General features: G+C 43.0%; 1 protein-coding gene across 1 annotated transcript in view; it reads right to left on the reverse strand.

Annotated features, from left to right (window-relative positions):
* GAB2 (GRB2 associated binding protein 2) overlaps nucleotides 1-9505 on the reverse strand; it is a 207084-nt gene extending 197579 nt beyond the window's left edge. Inside the window, exon 1 of the mRNA XM_079105095.1 lies at nucleotides 9242-9505. Within this exon, the coding sequence (XP_078961221.1) occupies nucleotides 9242-9316 (75 nt within the window). The 5' untranslated portion in view covers nucleotides 9317-9505. The remainder of the gene's footprint in view (nucleotides 1-9241) is intronic.
* Nucleotides 9506-16917: the final 7412 nt, after the last annotated feature.

Raw genomic sequence — 16917 nt, forward strand, 5'->3', positions numbered from 1 at the left:
GTCTTGTCTAACCTGGGGGATGTTAATATATAGCACAGTCATTCAAATGATATTTATAAGACTTACATACATGTCTAGGATTTGCTTTAAAATATTCCAACAAAGAAAAAAAAAAAGAAATACTAAAATGAATAGACAAATGTGATGAAATCTTGATAATATTTGAAATCAAGTCCATCTGTTGTTATATCATTTTCTTTACTCTTCTATATGATCAAAATTTTTAATAATTAAAAATTGGAAAAAAAATATGTGAAAGTAAATGAAAATATTCACAATGACAGTTTATGAGAAAAGAAGCAGATTATAAAACAACAGCTCATGTTGATTATAACCATGTAACCAACCCAATAGAAAATCAGCCCTTAGTGCCCCTAGTGGGTTTCTATACCATTTTTACTAAAAGAAACAGGACCCTTTGAGGAAATGGTTAATTACAAGTCTGGACCAGGAAATGTACAAGATAAACCTAAGATAAACCTTGTCATACCAGATAGCAAAGAGACTACCAAAGATGATCAGTACCATGTCAATAGGATCCAGACACCAATTTGTATTCCGTCTTGCTGGCTAAAGATAGTACAATTTGAATTGTAATAAGGAAAACAAATATAGCAGATTCGAACACTGTGAAAATGTTTAAATATATGAGTTCATGTTACTCCAAAAAACCCTAATTGATCATTTTGAAGGATACAAAGAAATCCACTCAGTATTTTGAGTAGTAAATAAAAAGAAGCAAGCATAAAAGTGGGAGGAGGGCTAGGACATAGCTTAGTGACAGAGTGTAGCTGGGTTCAATCCCAGTACTCCCCTGCAGAAAACAAAACAAAACAAAACAAAAAACAACAAACAACTGGGAGGAGAGTTAGTTATAATAAATAAAAGACAAAGGCTTTGAAAGTGTCTTGCTTATAGCTAGTACCCGACAAGGGGCACTCCAGACCTGTACCCAGCTCTAAGCGAGATGTTACACTCCCATCAAAGGTGCACATACCTAGCAAAGGGAAACTAACAAAAGTGAGCCACACCAGAGGTGAAAAACATGCCATGGAAACAAGCACAGAAGTGGGCTCTCCTTGGAGGGGCTGTAGGGGAGGATCTCTGAGCTGAATTTGAAGGGTTACCACTTCCAGGGACATGCATTTTAAACCACTCTCACGCCAGGATCTCACACATTGATACTGACATCCCCTGGCACACATAAATTTCCCAAGGACTAGACAAAGTCAGGTTCAAACAAATCACTGCATAGATTAACTTCCCTTCCCTGAGATCAGAGGACCTTGAGATGTTTCTTTCAGGAAAACTTTAACTCTCTAGAACTTGTTGTAGTATCTAGCTTGGGAATTTCACTTACATTCTGGCATTGTAAACTCTAGTCTGGCCCAAAGGTGAAAGAATGTGAAGACACCATGTTCCTGTGAAAGATTTGAGAAGCATAAATGGTACCGAGTATGGTGGTGGTTGCCTGTAATTCCAGTGGCTTGGGAGGCTAAGGCAGGAGGATTGAGGGTTCAAAGTCAGCCTCACCAACTTAGTGAGGCACTAAGCAACTCAGTGAGACCCTGTCTTTAAATAAAATATTAAAAATAGGGCTGGGGATGTGGCTCAGTGGTCGAGTGTCCCCAGCTTCAATCCCCAGTACCCTCTCCCCTACGAAAAGCATAAATCAACATTATTGCCACCTCCCCCAATACTAATTACTTAATCTGAGCTGGACATTGTACCATGACACTATCCTAGTAAATTTTCAAATTCAGTGAAATAAGAAGCATTATTCCACTTTAACAGACAAGAAAGATCAGAGAATTTAGTAATTTGCTCAAGGAACCCAAAGGCCCTTGAAACAGAGAGATCTGAAGATAAACACTGTCAACATACCACTGACATTTCACATTGAAGAAGTGGCCATCTGTGAGGCAAAGACTTGGTAAGTGATGCTCTTCATCAATGAACATTATCCTGCCTTCCAAGATCTTTTGTGGACTGTCCCCCTCAGCTCTCTATTTACCTCTCGAAGCTCTTTCAGCTTTCTACTCTAGGCTCCTCCATTCTGGATGTTTACTAGCCCCCACATCCCATGTGCACCACTTCTTTCCCTCTCCACATGCCACAGTACTGATCCAAGTCCAGCCCAGGTCTCCACCTCCTATTCTAGGAAGCTCCTCTATCTTCTTCCACACACAGAGCTCTGGCCTTCATACAACTCACTGCCTGGATCACACCATATAAGGGTGCCATTCTGTTTCACATGTGCACTTCTGATATCCCTTGTCTGTGAATTTCTTGAAGGCAAGGTTGAGTACAGATTTATTCCCTTGGGAAGAGAAAGGATACAATATATTCTCTATAAAAATCTCACAAAATTAATTTGGATGCAGGCAACAGCTCACTTTGGAACTTGCACTTCTCATAAACTCCGGGTTATAATATCCCATCATCCCCTTCTAGCTAAAGAAAGGCCAGCCAAAGATAGAAACACCAGAGCTGTTTCATTAAGTGAAGTAGCAGGCATGCTTTCCTACTTTGTGACTTTGCTGCCTTTGGTCTTTTGACATTACTGGGAGAATTTTCCACAATCATTCAAGGCTGTGGTGATTCCATCCTGTCTTGTCTTTCAGGTTGGAGTTATTAGCAAGGTCAATTACTAATCTTTATTAAATGAAGAGATTTTTTTCAGAAATTGTGATAAAATACACAATATAAAATTTATCATCTTAACCATTTTTAAGGGTATATAGTTCAGTGGCATTAAGTTCATTTGCAATGTTGTGCCACCATCACAGTCATCCATAGCCAGAACTCTTTCATCTCACAAAACTGAAACTCCGCATCCATCAGGTAATAGTTTCCCACGGCCCCTTATTCTCAGTCCCCAGTAACCCCATTCTACTTTCTGTCTCTATGAACTGGACTACTCAAGATGTCTCATAAGAATGGAATCATACAATATTTGCCCTTTTGTGACTGGCTTATTTCACTGAACATAATATCATCAAAGTTTATCTATGCTGTAGCATGTCCATATATCAATGTTTTCTTCTTCCTTTTCTTTTAAAGTATCAGGGATTAAACCTAGATATGCTCTACCACTGAGCTACGAGCCAACCCTTTATTTTTTATTTTGAGGATCTCACTAGTTGTTCTGGTTGGCCTTAAACTTGTAATCTTCCTGCCTCAGTCTTCCGAGTAGCTAGGATTACAGGTGTACACCACCATGCCTGATGACAATTTCTTCTCTTTAAATAGAATAATATTCTATTGTATGTACATACCATATTTTGTTTATCTATTCATCTACTGATGGATATGTGGGTTGCTTTTCAAATGAGATTTTTGGGGGTACAGGGTATTGAACCTATGGCACTTAAACCTTAAGCTATATTCCCAGTCCCCCTTTTTTTATTTTGAGACAGGGTCTCAGTAAGGCTAGCCATCCTCCTATCTCAACCTCCCAAGTTTCTGGGATTACAGATGTCCATGCACAGCTCAAATGAAGAGTTATGAATTAATGACAGTGACAGAAAGCTCAGGAGAGTGGCCCTGGGTTAAAATAATCTCTTCATTTTGTGAACACAATCAAGGAATCAGTCCAATGATTAAGACCACAGAACAGAAAGCTGCTGAAAGGAATTTTCATTTGGTTATCTGAATTGATATGAGATGGTCTACAAACAACCTTAAACACACTTTGGTTTCTGAAGACCTCCCTCTGCCTCTGTTCTTATCAGTCCAGGTGTTCTCACCAGATTTAGAGCCCACTTCCCCCAACATCCTGCTGATGGCCCAGCCAGCTCCAAACAGTTTTTACAGAGACGTTTTTTATAAGGGCACTAATTGCATTTGTTAGAACTCCAACCCCATAACTTCATCACTTCCCAAAGGCCCCATTTCCTCACATCATAACTTTGGGGTTAGGATAACATACGAATTTTGGGGAGGGTGGTAGACAAAAAAAATGTAATCCATTGCAATCAGGTTACTCATTAACTAGAGCTCATTCCAGATATTCAACTATTTTAATATTTCAAATTCTATCAGTGCAAATCACCATATTAACAGGTTTAAGAAATATTACATGATCAGGCTGGGGATATAGCTCAATTGGTAGAGTGCTTGCCTGGCAAGCATAAGGACCTGGGTTCAATTCCCAGCACCGCAAAAAAAAAAAAAAAAAAAAGAAATATTACATGATCATACCAGTTGATTCAAAACAAGTACCTGACAAAATTCTACACCCATTGATAACAAAGACTCACAGAAAAATAGAGGAGTAACTTCTGCAACTGATAAAGAACATTTACAAAAACCCTAGAGCTTACTTAATGGTGAAAGACTCAATGATTTCCTCCTGAGACTGGGAGTAAAGAATTTCTACTCTCAACAGTTACTCAACACGGTACTGGAAGATCTAGGCAGCGCAATAAGGCAAGAAAAGAAACAAACATCATAAAACTAGCTAGTTGTCTCCCCAATCCCATGCTGCAAAATAGAAAGCATGGGACAAGGCCTCCCGGCTTGGGCCTGAGAAAATGCAAATGCAAATGTGGCCCAAGAGCTCCCAGCAAATTAGTGAAGTAGGCTGGGTTGAGGGTAATAAGGGACAGTGGGACACCTGCAAGGTGCCACGCCAGCAGACCAGCTCATACAGAAAGCAGCCTGCTGGTGCAGATCATCTGCTTTATCAAGAGAAGACAGAAATCCAGTTATTTGTGTGGGGTTCTGGGCAATAAGTGAAAATAAGCTAAAGCAAGGAAACACGTCTTTCACATATGGAAGGAGAAAAGCAGGCACCTTGTTTAATACTGTGGTGCACACCTGTAATCCCAGCTACTTTGGAGGCCAAGGCAAGAAGATCACAAATTCAAGGCCAGCATTAGCAACTTAGCAAAAACCTGTCTCTAAATTTTAAAAAATTTACAAAAGAGGGCTGGGGAAGCACAAGCACAAGGCCCTGGGTTCAGTTCTCAGCACAGCAAAAAAAAAAAAAAAAAAATTTACAAAAGAAATCAAATCAATGGTCTAGACATAGTGCATGGTACAGAATATGGCCCAACAGATAGCTATTAAAATGCTAACCTTAAGAGTCTTGAAAATGGGGATGGAATATAAAGCAAAAAAAAATATTTAGATGATAGCACTAATAGATTTTGATAAAAGATTAAACATAGGACAGTGAGTTGACTGGGAGTGAAGGATGATTCTCAAGTTTCTCATTTGAGCAAGCATGTGTTAGTGGTACCATTTACTGAGCAGAAATGGAGTGAAAAAGAGGGAAACAAAGAATTTGGGGTGTGGTGAATTTGCATTAACTGGGAGATATTCAGATAGAAAAGCTCAGTTAACTGTTGGATATTCAAGTCTGGAGTTCAGAACACAACTCTGGGGATGGAAATTTAACTTGATAATGACCAGTATGCAAATGATAGTGGAAGGCAGGACAATGAACAAGATTGCCAAGAGGCAGAAACCACATAGCCACTGTTATCGTAAAGGAGCTCTAACCTGGCTAAAGGAGATCAGTCTAGGGAAGGAGATATAGATCAGGCAGAAAATGAGAAAAACCAGACAAAAATGGTGTTGCTCAAGACAAGAGGAAGATGTTTCAAGAATTAGTGGTCAACTGTGACCAAGAACTGAAGAGATTAATTAGAATGAGGAATGAAAAATCATCCTCTGAATTTAGTGACCTGATGTTGTCACCTGTGCCTTTTTGAGAATAGATTTGTTGAAATGACAGATAGTTTTGGATTGGAGCTGGCTAAGGAGGAGGTGGAGGAGGTGGGAGAAATGAACACAGTATAAACAACCATTAACAAATTTAGCCCTGAAGGAAAGACTACTGAGGAAGATGGGTTGGAATGCAAAGGGGAAATTCTGTTAAAAAAAAAGTTAAGTTTAAATGATAATGGAAATGAATAGGTAAAGAGGGGAGGTTAGATTCATGACAAAAGAGTGCGAATTATTTGAGCAGGGAGGAGAGAATGTGATCCAAAGTACAGGTAGCAGGATTAGCTCAGAGAAGGGACATCTAATCTACTCTAAGAAGAGGGAAAAAGGAAAGGAACCATATAGACACAGGTAAATTTAGAAATCTGGTTACAATGTTTCAGGGGCTATTTCTTGATCACTTCAGTTCTCTGTGAAGGAGAAGGCAGGTCTTAGCTAAATCTGAATGAATGGATTAATTTTTATCCCTAGGGCCTAATAGAGTCCCTGAAACACGAATATTTATTTAATTAATTCATTCAATACATTTTTTTTTTTTAATTAGTGTTTCCTTCATGCAGGTGTCCACCAGGATACAAAAATTAAAAATTTGCCACTAGGGGGCAGTGTTGCCACCAATCTTTCCCCAGATCTTTTAACTGAAAATCAACAGAAAACTACAGTGCAGTGTATGTTGTAAAATGCTTTCCTGCCAAGAAAATCCTGTTTAAGCTTTACATACATGTACGTGTGTGTGCCAGTGCACACACTTGAGACTTCCCATATAGAGGCACACTGGGAGGTTGTTTGTCTACCAGTCTTCCAGCATAACCAAATGATGATGCCCCAAGGGCTGTACTCAGCAATTTCCAGTTTTTTGGGTTTTTTTTTTTTTTTTTTTTTTGTAATTACCCTGGGGAACACAGCAAATACCCAAAAGACCTTTACACTTTCTTGTAATTAGTCAATTAGAAAAGGATGATGAAGGAATAAAATTCCTAAAATTCAATTTCTAACAATATTTGCCATAGCTTCTTCCAAGTTGTTTTATCCCCTCCACCTACTCCTTCCCCAAATTAAATGAAGCAGGTTTTAAAAAATAATTTAAAATAAATGCAATGTACTTCATAAATTACTTTCCCCCTTATCTCATATGCTTGAGGTATTCTTATAATGAAAATTTATCAGTCCACAATACCAAATGCCTATTATACACATCAGAAACAGAAGCAATGGGGCTGGGAAATACTTCCTTCCAAGTTTGGGTCTAATGAATTTGGGTCTCTAACAAACTGAGGAAACTGGCAGAGTTCTAACTTACAAGAGTACAGACAGAAATTCTTTAAAAAAATTAAAAAAGAAAAAGAAAGGTAGATGTGAAGGCAGGCTGCTCCCCAGAAGTTTACAGTTGCACAGACTGGCTGTTCCCACCAGAGGAACTGAACTTCACAGTGGAAGAGGCTTCTGGTTGCACTAGTGGAACATATCACACCCTAGCTTAAGGAAAGCTGTTGCTAGTTCAGTCAGACGCCTTATGGGCTGGGGCCACAGGAAACTTGGGAAAGCGAGAGGCTGAGGTCATCATAGGACCCTCGCTGTCAGGTAATTCCAATGGGTGAAAAAGTGCTTAACACAAAAGCCTTCAAACTTGGTTATTTTGAGCTAAAGTTGTTTTTGAACAAAAATAAATACCCAAGAAATGGATCATTGAGTCTGGGTGATAGAGTTGAAACAGTCACCAGTTAAATGCAGATATGGTGTCAACTTGTTTGCAAGTTGTTTCAAAAACAAAGTTTCAAGGTTCTTTAGGGTAGTGTTCTAATTTGAGAACTGAGGGTCACATTTTTTTACTGGACACTCTATTCCTCTAGCTGGTATGGTATCTACTTTTACAGATAATTTTTGGAAGTTCTTTAGAATAATTTTTTTAATTATAAAAATATTAATAGCAAATTATTCCTCCTTAGCACTAATTTAAAAATTAAATTTGCCTAATGATCTGATCCACCTCTCAACAAGAAAAAAAGTTTCTTAGTAATTATAATACTTGGGCTACATCAACACCCCAGAAAATGAGCTTTAAAACAGAAGAAAACACAGCCTCACGCCCTACTAAGTTAAATCTATGCCTCTTTTCAAAAGTCACGTGCTAAATCCTTAGCTTTTTCCCAGCAAATGATCTAAGTAAGAGCCTGATTTCATTGACACAAGCACTCCCCAACAACAACACTTCCTTTGAAAAACAGAATGTCACTTCCTCAGTCCAGAGGCCAGAAGTCCCTTGATTCTGATCTGAGGAGCGAAGACAGGAAACTGGTGAGCTTCTCCCCCAGGGCCAGCCACTAGTGCGAGGACAGAGGACAGGGTGTATTCAGAGCTCCCTTGATGCACTGCAGCTGGAAAGCAAAAGCTCACTTCCAGGTTGTGGGAGTGATCCCCAGAGTCCAGCCCCATGTCAGTGGAGCAAGGGCATTCATGGGAAGCGAGGAGGGAGAAGATGGAAGACCTTGGGCCTTTTAGCGATCTTACTTCCATTTCTAAATTCCTGAGACTACCCGGGACCGATTTCAGCCTCAGTAACTGGCACCCTCTTGTACTTTGACCTCGCCGGGCGAGACATCCTTCGGGTTGTGCAGCGGACCCGAGCCAGAACTCTACACCGCTCAGCACCAGTCTGTACCACCTCCTCCCGATGCTGCCAGTTTCTCACCTAGAGGGGAGAGGCTGTCCCAGCAATTTCAGTAAACACTGTCGGTTAGCACCACCTGGCAACTGAAAACCTTGATCTCTCCCGACCCTAGACGCCAAGGGCTGCACAACACAAAACCCCGGCGGGTTAGCGCGGACCAAACTGCAGTATCACCATCGTGGGGCGGGGGTGGGGGGCGGTGTATGTGAGAGACATACAGAATAAAGAAGGGGGACAAACAAATGAGTCACTTAATACAAGGACTGCACATGCCGCTGACGCTGCCCATGATGCAGCGGCTGTGGACTGGAAGGAAGCAGGCGGCCACCCGGGAGGGGCGAGCGGAGAAAGGGAAGGGGAGAGGGCGTGAGGCGCCTCGCCCTTTGTGGGGCCGGGCGGCGAGGCCCCACAGCCTACGCCCCCCTTGCCCGCCCGCTCCCCCAAGCCTGCAGGCTGAATCCGCTCGGGGTGACCACGGTCCCCCAACCCCGGGAGTCAACTCTCGGTCTCCAAAAACAATCAATACAAACTTCGATACAGTATTTAGTTCACTGGGAGGCTAGCTGGGGAGATGCCGCCGGCGCACCCGCCTAGCCGGCGAGGAGCTGCCGCCCCAACCTGCCGCCCCGCCCCTCGGCGGCGCACCTGTGACAGGTGTGCAGGTGCCCCACACGCCCCCGAGCCGCAGGGCGCGCGGGCCGCTCCTCGCCCCCCGGAGGCCCCAGGATCCGCCCTGCCCACGGCGGGCGGCGTCTCCCGGAGCCCCCCGTCCCTCGGCAGGCCGCGGGACGCCCCCCGCCCGCCCCTGGGCGGCCGCGCCCGGTCGCCGCCCTCACTCACATAGCGCCTCAACTTCTTCTCCGGGGGCGATTTTCTCAGCCAGCCGGTGCACACCACGTCGCCGCCGCCGCTCATGTTGCCGGCCGACTGGAGCCCGCCGCCAGGTCGCGCGGACAAGGGCGCGGGCGCGGGCTGCTGGGTCAGCCGGCCGGCGGTGCGCAGCTCGCGGGGGAGGGGAGGGGCCGGGCGGCCCGCGGCCCCGGGCGAGGACGAGGCGGCGCGGCGCGGGCCCGACTGCCCCGCGCGCGCCCGCTCTGCCCCCGCGCGCGCGCGGTCCGCACTCCCAGGCAGCCCGGCGGGGGCGCCCCAGCAGGAAGGCCGGCCCGCTCGCCACGCCCACAGCCCGCAGCGCCCCCGGGAGAGCTGCCTTCAGACGCAAACCACCCGGCCGGGACCCGGGGAGGCTGGAGGGCCGGGAGGGGCGGAAGCTGCCTCCAGCCAGCACGCCCCCTGGGTCTTGTTTTTTTCCTGAAGCCTCAAGCAGCAGCCTCAAGCACCTCGCCCCTGGTCGTGGTGGTGGGCTTCGCACCCTGGATCGCACATCGATTTTACAGGGAGGGTCTTCAGGGAAAGGATCCAAGCGCTGCTTGTTTCTTATCCATTCCCATAGTCTCAGGTTTCAGCAAGGTCAGTTTCTGGCTGAAATTAGTGACCCGCTTCCCTGAGAGAGTTTCATTAACTCTCGCATCCGCCCCCGTGGCTCGAGAAGGAAAGGAAACAGACCTACTATGTTTGAGGAGTATTTGCATTCATTGTTTACTTGACTGTCTTCACACATTTACAAATTGGGCAGGCAGTATTAGTCCCATTTTACAGATAGCCCAAGGTCTCAGAGCTAATACAATGCAGAGCAAAGTTTCTAATTCAGGTGGGGGATGGGAGGGGGGTCCTGCTCACCTGCTTTTCAAAGTGGAGAACTGCTTTACTGTCTGCAGATAACTTGGGAACCTTTTATTGCAAGGAAACAAAGTCCAGCTGACTCCCTCCCCACTGCCTCTGGGAAAACAGAATTCAAAAGAAAATTCCTACGTTTTGCAGAGTTGAGAAAGCAAAAAATAGTCATTGTATTTCATAGATAAGTGGTAGGCAAGTTGGTGTAGAAGAAACTGAAGTCAAAATCCCCAGAGTTTCAATTCATTGACTTCTCATATGTAAATTGGAATATAATAATGGTACCTTTCTCACTGCACTGTGGTGAGGTTTAACTAAAAAAGTATGTGAAAGTGAACACCTAATAACATCAGCACTTCAGTGGAAGGATTAAAAATGTTTCCCCATATAAGTTCTTTTTGTTTGTTTTGGTTTTTTTTGTGCTGCTGGATATGAACCTAGGGCCTCAGGCTACATTTCCAGCCCCAGGAGTCCTTTTTAATTTATAGAGTGCCTTTATAAACAGCGTTAAAAGGTAGGTCCTGCAGAGTGTGGTGGCACAGGCTTGTAATTCTGGTACTCAGGAGGCTGAGGCAGGAGGATCACAAATTCAAGGCCAACCTTAGCAACCTAGCAAGACCCTGTCTCAAAATAAAAAGGACTGGGGATGTAGCTCAGTGGTAGAGAGTTCCTCAGTTTAATCTTCAGTACTGTAAATAATACATTAAAATAAAATAAAGGTAGATCCTCCTTATATGTGGACAATAACCCATATTATCAATGGGGAATTGTATTGCAGACATAAGTTGGAGAACTAGCATCATGCACTGCCTCATGTAATCTTAGACTAAGGCCATTTTGTCCATTTCCCTGTCTCTGTGCAACTAAGCTGCTTATTTCAATCAGTTGATCTTCCTTTGGTCCAACAGCACTTGATTGGATTGGGGAAAGTTCAGCCACTCTAGTCAGTTTCTAAAAGCTAATCCCCTACTATGCACTTAGCTTTTCTAGGCATCCAGAGAGGTGGAAAGATTAGCTGCCCTGGATCCCACATTTCACTGACCTTCAATATTTATTATGCCCTTGGATAGAATGCAAAGCCATAACTATTGGGGTATGACTGTAACCAGAGCTCCCTTAACCTTTTAATTTAGGTATCCCTAAGCCGAACAAAGGACAACCATCAGAATCATGGCCATTTCTAAATTCTGGCTTTAAGGACCTTCAACATCAAAATACTTTGTCTGCCAAATCAATGAGGAGGCGGTGACTCCCAACCAAAATAAAGCAATCCTGACTTCATTCACATCTGAGTCATGGTGCCAAGTCTCCAGAATTGCAGTCTGAGAAATCTGCATGGTTTGGCTGCAGCTAAGGTTTGTGATGAAAGTCAGACAGACATATGCCCTGTGTTTCCCTGGGAGAGTAGTCTTCTTTTACATATCCTCTGAGAGTTATATGATTCAGAACACAGACTGGGAAACTGTTCAGCGACAGTTAGTTGAGGTTAGGTTGCATTCTGCCAGAAACTCTTTAGGGTCTGATTTTGTTTAGTAAAAGATCCTGTGTTGTTATTTACAATTTTGTGTGGAGAAAATTTCCATGTTTTTGAAATGCAATGATTACAGCGTATGGGCTTCAGAAAGTCTTCTGAACAACCCCATCTTTTCCCAAAGGTCAGAGGAAGGGGCTCTTCTGGATGCTCTCCTACCCCTGACTCCCACCTGCCCTTCCTCATCACTATGATGCTTAGCACCGGAAGAGGGACGGCTGCTGAGGTCCCTGACTGCAGGCTGGAGTGGCTCAGTCTTCTGAACCAGAGAGGCGTGCCAGGCCTGGAAACAACCCTTGAACAAAACGTTCCTGTCTGGACCTTTACTAAGTCCTCTCCACTCCCTGCTGTTTTTTTTTTTTTTTTTTTTTTTTTTTCCTCCCTGGAAAAATGGAAAACAAATTATGTGAATGATTTATTTACGTGAAAGTGGGCGCCATCTATTGGAAACATCTGGGGTGACAGCCCCCGACAAGCTCTGTAAGGACATGCATCACCAGCCTATAATTTAGGCAATTTTGATTAAAGACCATTGGTATTTCCTGGGGGAATTAATGACCGACTCCAAGAGTGCTTTGGGCCATTAATTCTATATTCTCATTAAATTCCCAGGAAATGACCATCTTACAGGGAGGAAGCATTGCAGAGATTAGAGAATGCACACCTGGGAGGAAAGCATGGGCACCACTTTTGCCCTGCTCCCAGCTACTCCTTTCTCCCCTTCTCCACAAAGCCTGGGTTCTAAAGAGTGTCGTGTGGCTTTGAGTGTCATCAGCAACAACCCGCATCCGTGCCTGTCTCAGAGTTGAGGGTTTGTGGCGAGTGGCAGGTGCATGGCTGGTGGACTGCTCCCAGAAATGGGTTGGGAGGGCTGGAAAGAGAGCTGTCCTCAACTGCACACCAGGCTGGAGTGACTAATACCATTCACTCCAGGCCTGACGTCAGTGATTGGACTGGGGGTGGGGATGGACGTTCCGTCCTAGCCCTTCTGTCTTTTCTCCCTTTCAGTCTAGTTGACAGGTCAATTTCAGAGCTGAGGGCTGCTTGCCAAAGTCAGTGTGACCTGCTGATCCATCTCATTTGGTGACTTTCAGGACACTTGCCTTCAGGGATCTTGAGGAATGTGCCTCCCGTTTGTTTTGAGTCTACTTTGTTCCCTCTATCAAAGTACCTTTGGGCTTATTCAAGTCAACTCTTGGTACCTGGCTGAAGATGAGATGTGGAAGTGGGCTTGAGGTGTGGTTAAAGACTTAACTGGTGTTCCTCTTTGTCTGTAGCAGCAAATCATCTGAGAATTACTTGACACTATACTGAATGGGAGATATTTTGGAAATAAACTTCCTTAAAAAGTTTGAGCAAGTCCACTTTCCCAATTTCAATTTCTCTTTGTGAAAACCAGAACCAGTGCTAATTGCTGTGTGACAGTTAGGCTCCCAGGACGTTGCTGTTGACACTGGAGAGGGTGGGAACATCACTCTGCAAACTCAATTGTCATATTCACCCAAGAACAGACTATCAAGGCTCATGAGAAAAGTGCCTTAGTGCTCCAAACTACACCATGCATGCTGGCCTCTTGCTTGTAGCGAGAACTCCTAGCTTAAATTGGACTAGAAACATACATCAATACTCTTTGCTCTAAAACTTACCATTCCCACTTAATTGCTCAGTTTACAGGCACACAGTAGATGATCATTAATTGTTTGTGAGAACAAAGGAAATAACCCTTAAAGGATGATAGATGAGGGCTGTGGACCACTCAAGTGTCCAGAACTCTGAGTCATCCGTACCAGGGAACGGTATCTGTGAGGGTACTTATAAACACCTGGGTGTTTACAACATAGTTACTGGCCCAACTGAAGGGCTGAGCGGGTGGAGGGAGTCCTATGTGGTTCCACTTTTAAAGATGGATGTAATGCTTGGGAAGTTTCAAAAACAGTGGCTCCTGCAGGGCACGATGGTGCATGCCTGTAACTCTAGCAACTTGGGATGCTGAGGCAGGAGGATGGCAAGTTTGAAACCAGCCTCAACAACTTAACAAAGTTCTAAGTGACTTAGTGAGACCTTGTCTCAAACAGAAAAAATAAAAAGGGCTGGGGATGTGGCTCAGTGGTTAAGTGCCCCTGACTTCAATCCCTAGTACCAAAAAAGAACCAAACCAAACCAAAACAAAAACATGGCTCTTTTGACCTTTTGACTTCTACTCTGAGGCTCCAGAGAGATAACTCTGTTAACCCTCGGTTTCCAAACCCTGAAACTGATACTCTCTTCTTTGAGACCAAGAATAGAACCTTTGTGGTTATTCTGACATCAGGCTTCAGTGTGACAGTTGAGTAACAGCTCTAGCACTGAGCCCCCCATATCCAGCAAAGCTGGAGAAATTATGTCTCCAACTCAAAGTGATTTCATCTGACAGATGTTCAGAAATGGCCTTTCCTCCTGCATCAGTTGCTTGTAATGTGGCTGTGCAGATTCGCAGATTCGCTAGTCTTTTTTTTTTTTACAGGGAGGTCAAAGGCCTCGGGTGGTCATCTCATCTGACTGTATTTCTCTGATAGAAGATGATTGTTTGATCCATAGCCAGTGAGGTGTTGTTATACGGTTAAAAACTGACTCTTGTGGTGGTGGGGGTAGCTTGATTTATAGTACAGGCCAGTTTTTGTGGTGTATGAACCTACTGCACTCCCTGATGGCCAATTTCAAACTTAATGTCACCGAATATAGTCAGGAGATGCACAGCAGTACACCATTATTTAGTACTTCCAACATAAAGGTAGAGCAGATATAAATGATATCTACAGTAGAGATAATGATGAAATGAAAAATAATTAGTAAATGATGAAACAGAGGTATTTACCCTTTTATTTTTAATATGACTTAATTGCAAGTGTATATGCCTTAATTTTTGAGCTATCACTGACATAACATACAAGCCATCATTTTAAAGGATACAATTCAGTGGTTCCTAAGTGTATTTATTGACTTGTGTGTAACCATCACTGCTATTAAATTTCAGAACATTTGCATCATGGGCAAAAGAAAACCTGTTCCTATGATCACTCACTCCCCACTCCCCCAATCCCCTCCCCTGACAACCATTAATCTACTTTTTTTTTTTTTTAATACTGGAGACTGAATCAGGGGCACTTGACCACCGAACCACACCCCCAGCCCCTAATATATTTTTTGTCTCTATAAATTTGCCAATTCTGGACATGAATATAATCAGAATCAAACCATCTGTGGCCTCTTGTGTCTGACTTCTTTCAGTTTGTATGTTTTCAAGGTTCATCCATGATGCAGCATTTCTCAGTTCTTCATTCATTTTTGTGACTGAATAATACTCCATTAAATGGATATAGCACATTTTGCTTATTCATTTGTCAGTTGATGGACATTAAGTTGCTTGTACTATTTGGATATTAACAAGAATGCTCTTGTGAACATTGGTTCAAGTTTTTATGTGAATACATGTTTTCAATTCTCTTTAGGCACATACCTAGGAGTGGAACTTCTGGGTCATACAGTGACTCGCTGAATTTTTAAAAAAAATTTTTTTAGATGTTTTTGGATCTTTGTTCATTTGTTTATATGTGGTGCTGAGAATAGAACCCAGTGCCTCACATATGCTAGGCAAGTGATCTGCCACTGAGCCACAACCCCAGCCCCTCTGCTGAACTTTTTAAGGTACTGCTGAACTACCTTCCATAATGGCTGCACCATTTTACATTTCTACCAGCCATATGTGAGGGTTCAAATCTGTCATCTTCCCCAATACTTATTTTTCATTTCAATCATAATTAATTTTAATAAGGTCATTTTTAACAACAAGCTTGCAAAACACCTCACAAATGAACCCTCTACCCTCTTAGGCGAGGCTGAACCAGCTTGAGCCCAGCACTGCATACACCAGGAAAATCCCACCCCTTTCTTTTAGTCAGTTCCTTCTTTTGCTAACAAGGGCAATACTCAACGGATTCGAAACTCCTTCTTTTTCTACCCTTTTCACAGAAAACTGTACAAAAGGTCTTGGATTTCCTCTCTTTGGGAATGAAGGTGATTTTTTTCAGCTCCCACCAAGCATCCCAGGCAGGACAGGGTATTTCCCTCCTACATTTGTGTTGAGAAAGAAAAATAAACCCAAAATGGATCTTCCTGATACCCAGATGTATCTTCGTGAGGAGCTCCCAAGCAGTTGCTTCAACAGGGCAAACAGCTGTGGTCTGTTTCAACATAATTTGATGTAATCAGGGTTAATTTTGACGATGTAGTAACTCTGAAGACTGTTTTTTAACTGGATTACTGTTGGGTCAACAATCATGTGGCATTACATTTAGTGACTGAAACAAAAGCCAGAATTAAAACAGCTTCCCTTCTGCCCCCTTCTAAATGACAACTTCACTGGGGCTAGAAGTTACGAGACACATTTAACACAATTAACTAAAAAGGGAAAGTGGTTGCAGTCAGATTGCATGCTAGCATCTCCAGGGTCAGGATTGACTCAGGAGAGTTGGGAACATATTGTGTTGTTGTTGTTGTTGTTGTTTTTTCCTAGAGTGGTTAGAAATATTTTAGCAGCAATCATTCTAATTTAATATTTTCATAACATTCTAGGAAAAAGCCCTAAGATTTTTCTTTGAAAATTTCCTGATCCAGACAAATGAGTTGAGTGGTCAACAGTTCCTCTGTTTTCCATACATGTTTCCAAAAATAATTATGTTGAGTACTAAACTGGTGGAGTGGCATACCAGGGTTGAAAGAATGTAGTACACAAAGCGCTCTCTACACATTTGGAGAACGTTTTCTGAAGAGCAATGTCTTTATCCTACTTGCATGGATTTGGCCATCACTGTTTACACCAATAGCAAGGTCTGGGCTGCTCTAGGGCACACTTGTTTTATTTAGTCTCTTCCAGCTTTTAGTTTTGGCTGGTTTGAGATACTGCTAAGACCTGTGACAAAGGTCATTCTTAATACAGTTCTGAAAAGCAGAATCTTCAAAAATAGATATTTTGGGAAACTGCCAATGTGTCAGTTCTTCAAAACCTCTCTAATCCAGCTGTATAGTTCCAAAAAGGTCTGATATGTATGCAGTCCTTGCTGTAAATAAAGCCTTCATTTGTGTGTGTTGAAAAGCAAAGAAGTCACCCTTCAACTGCATCTTATCATCAATTCCCCATCTAAATAATATCCTGACTAACATGTCCTAGGATAACTTGAGGGTGTGACGAAAAGGTTAGGAGACTAAAAAGAAAAAC

This window comes from Sciurus vulgaris, assembly GCF_902686455.1.
Source record: "Sciurus vulgaris genome assembly, chromosome: 11".
Taxonomy (NCBI): domain Eukaryota; kingdom Metazoa; phylum Chordata; class Mammalia; order Rodentia; family Sciuridae; genus Sciurus; species Sciurus vulgaris.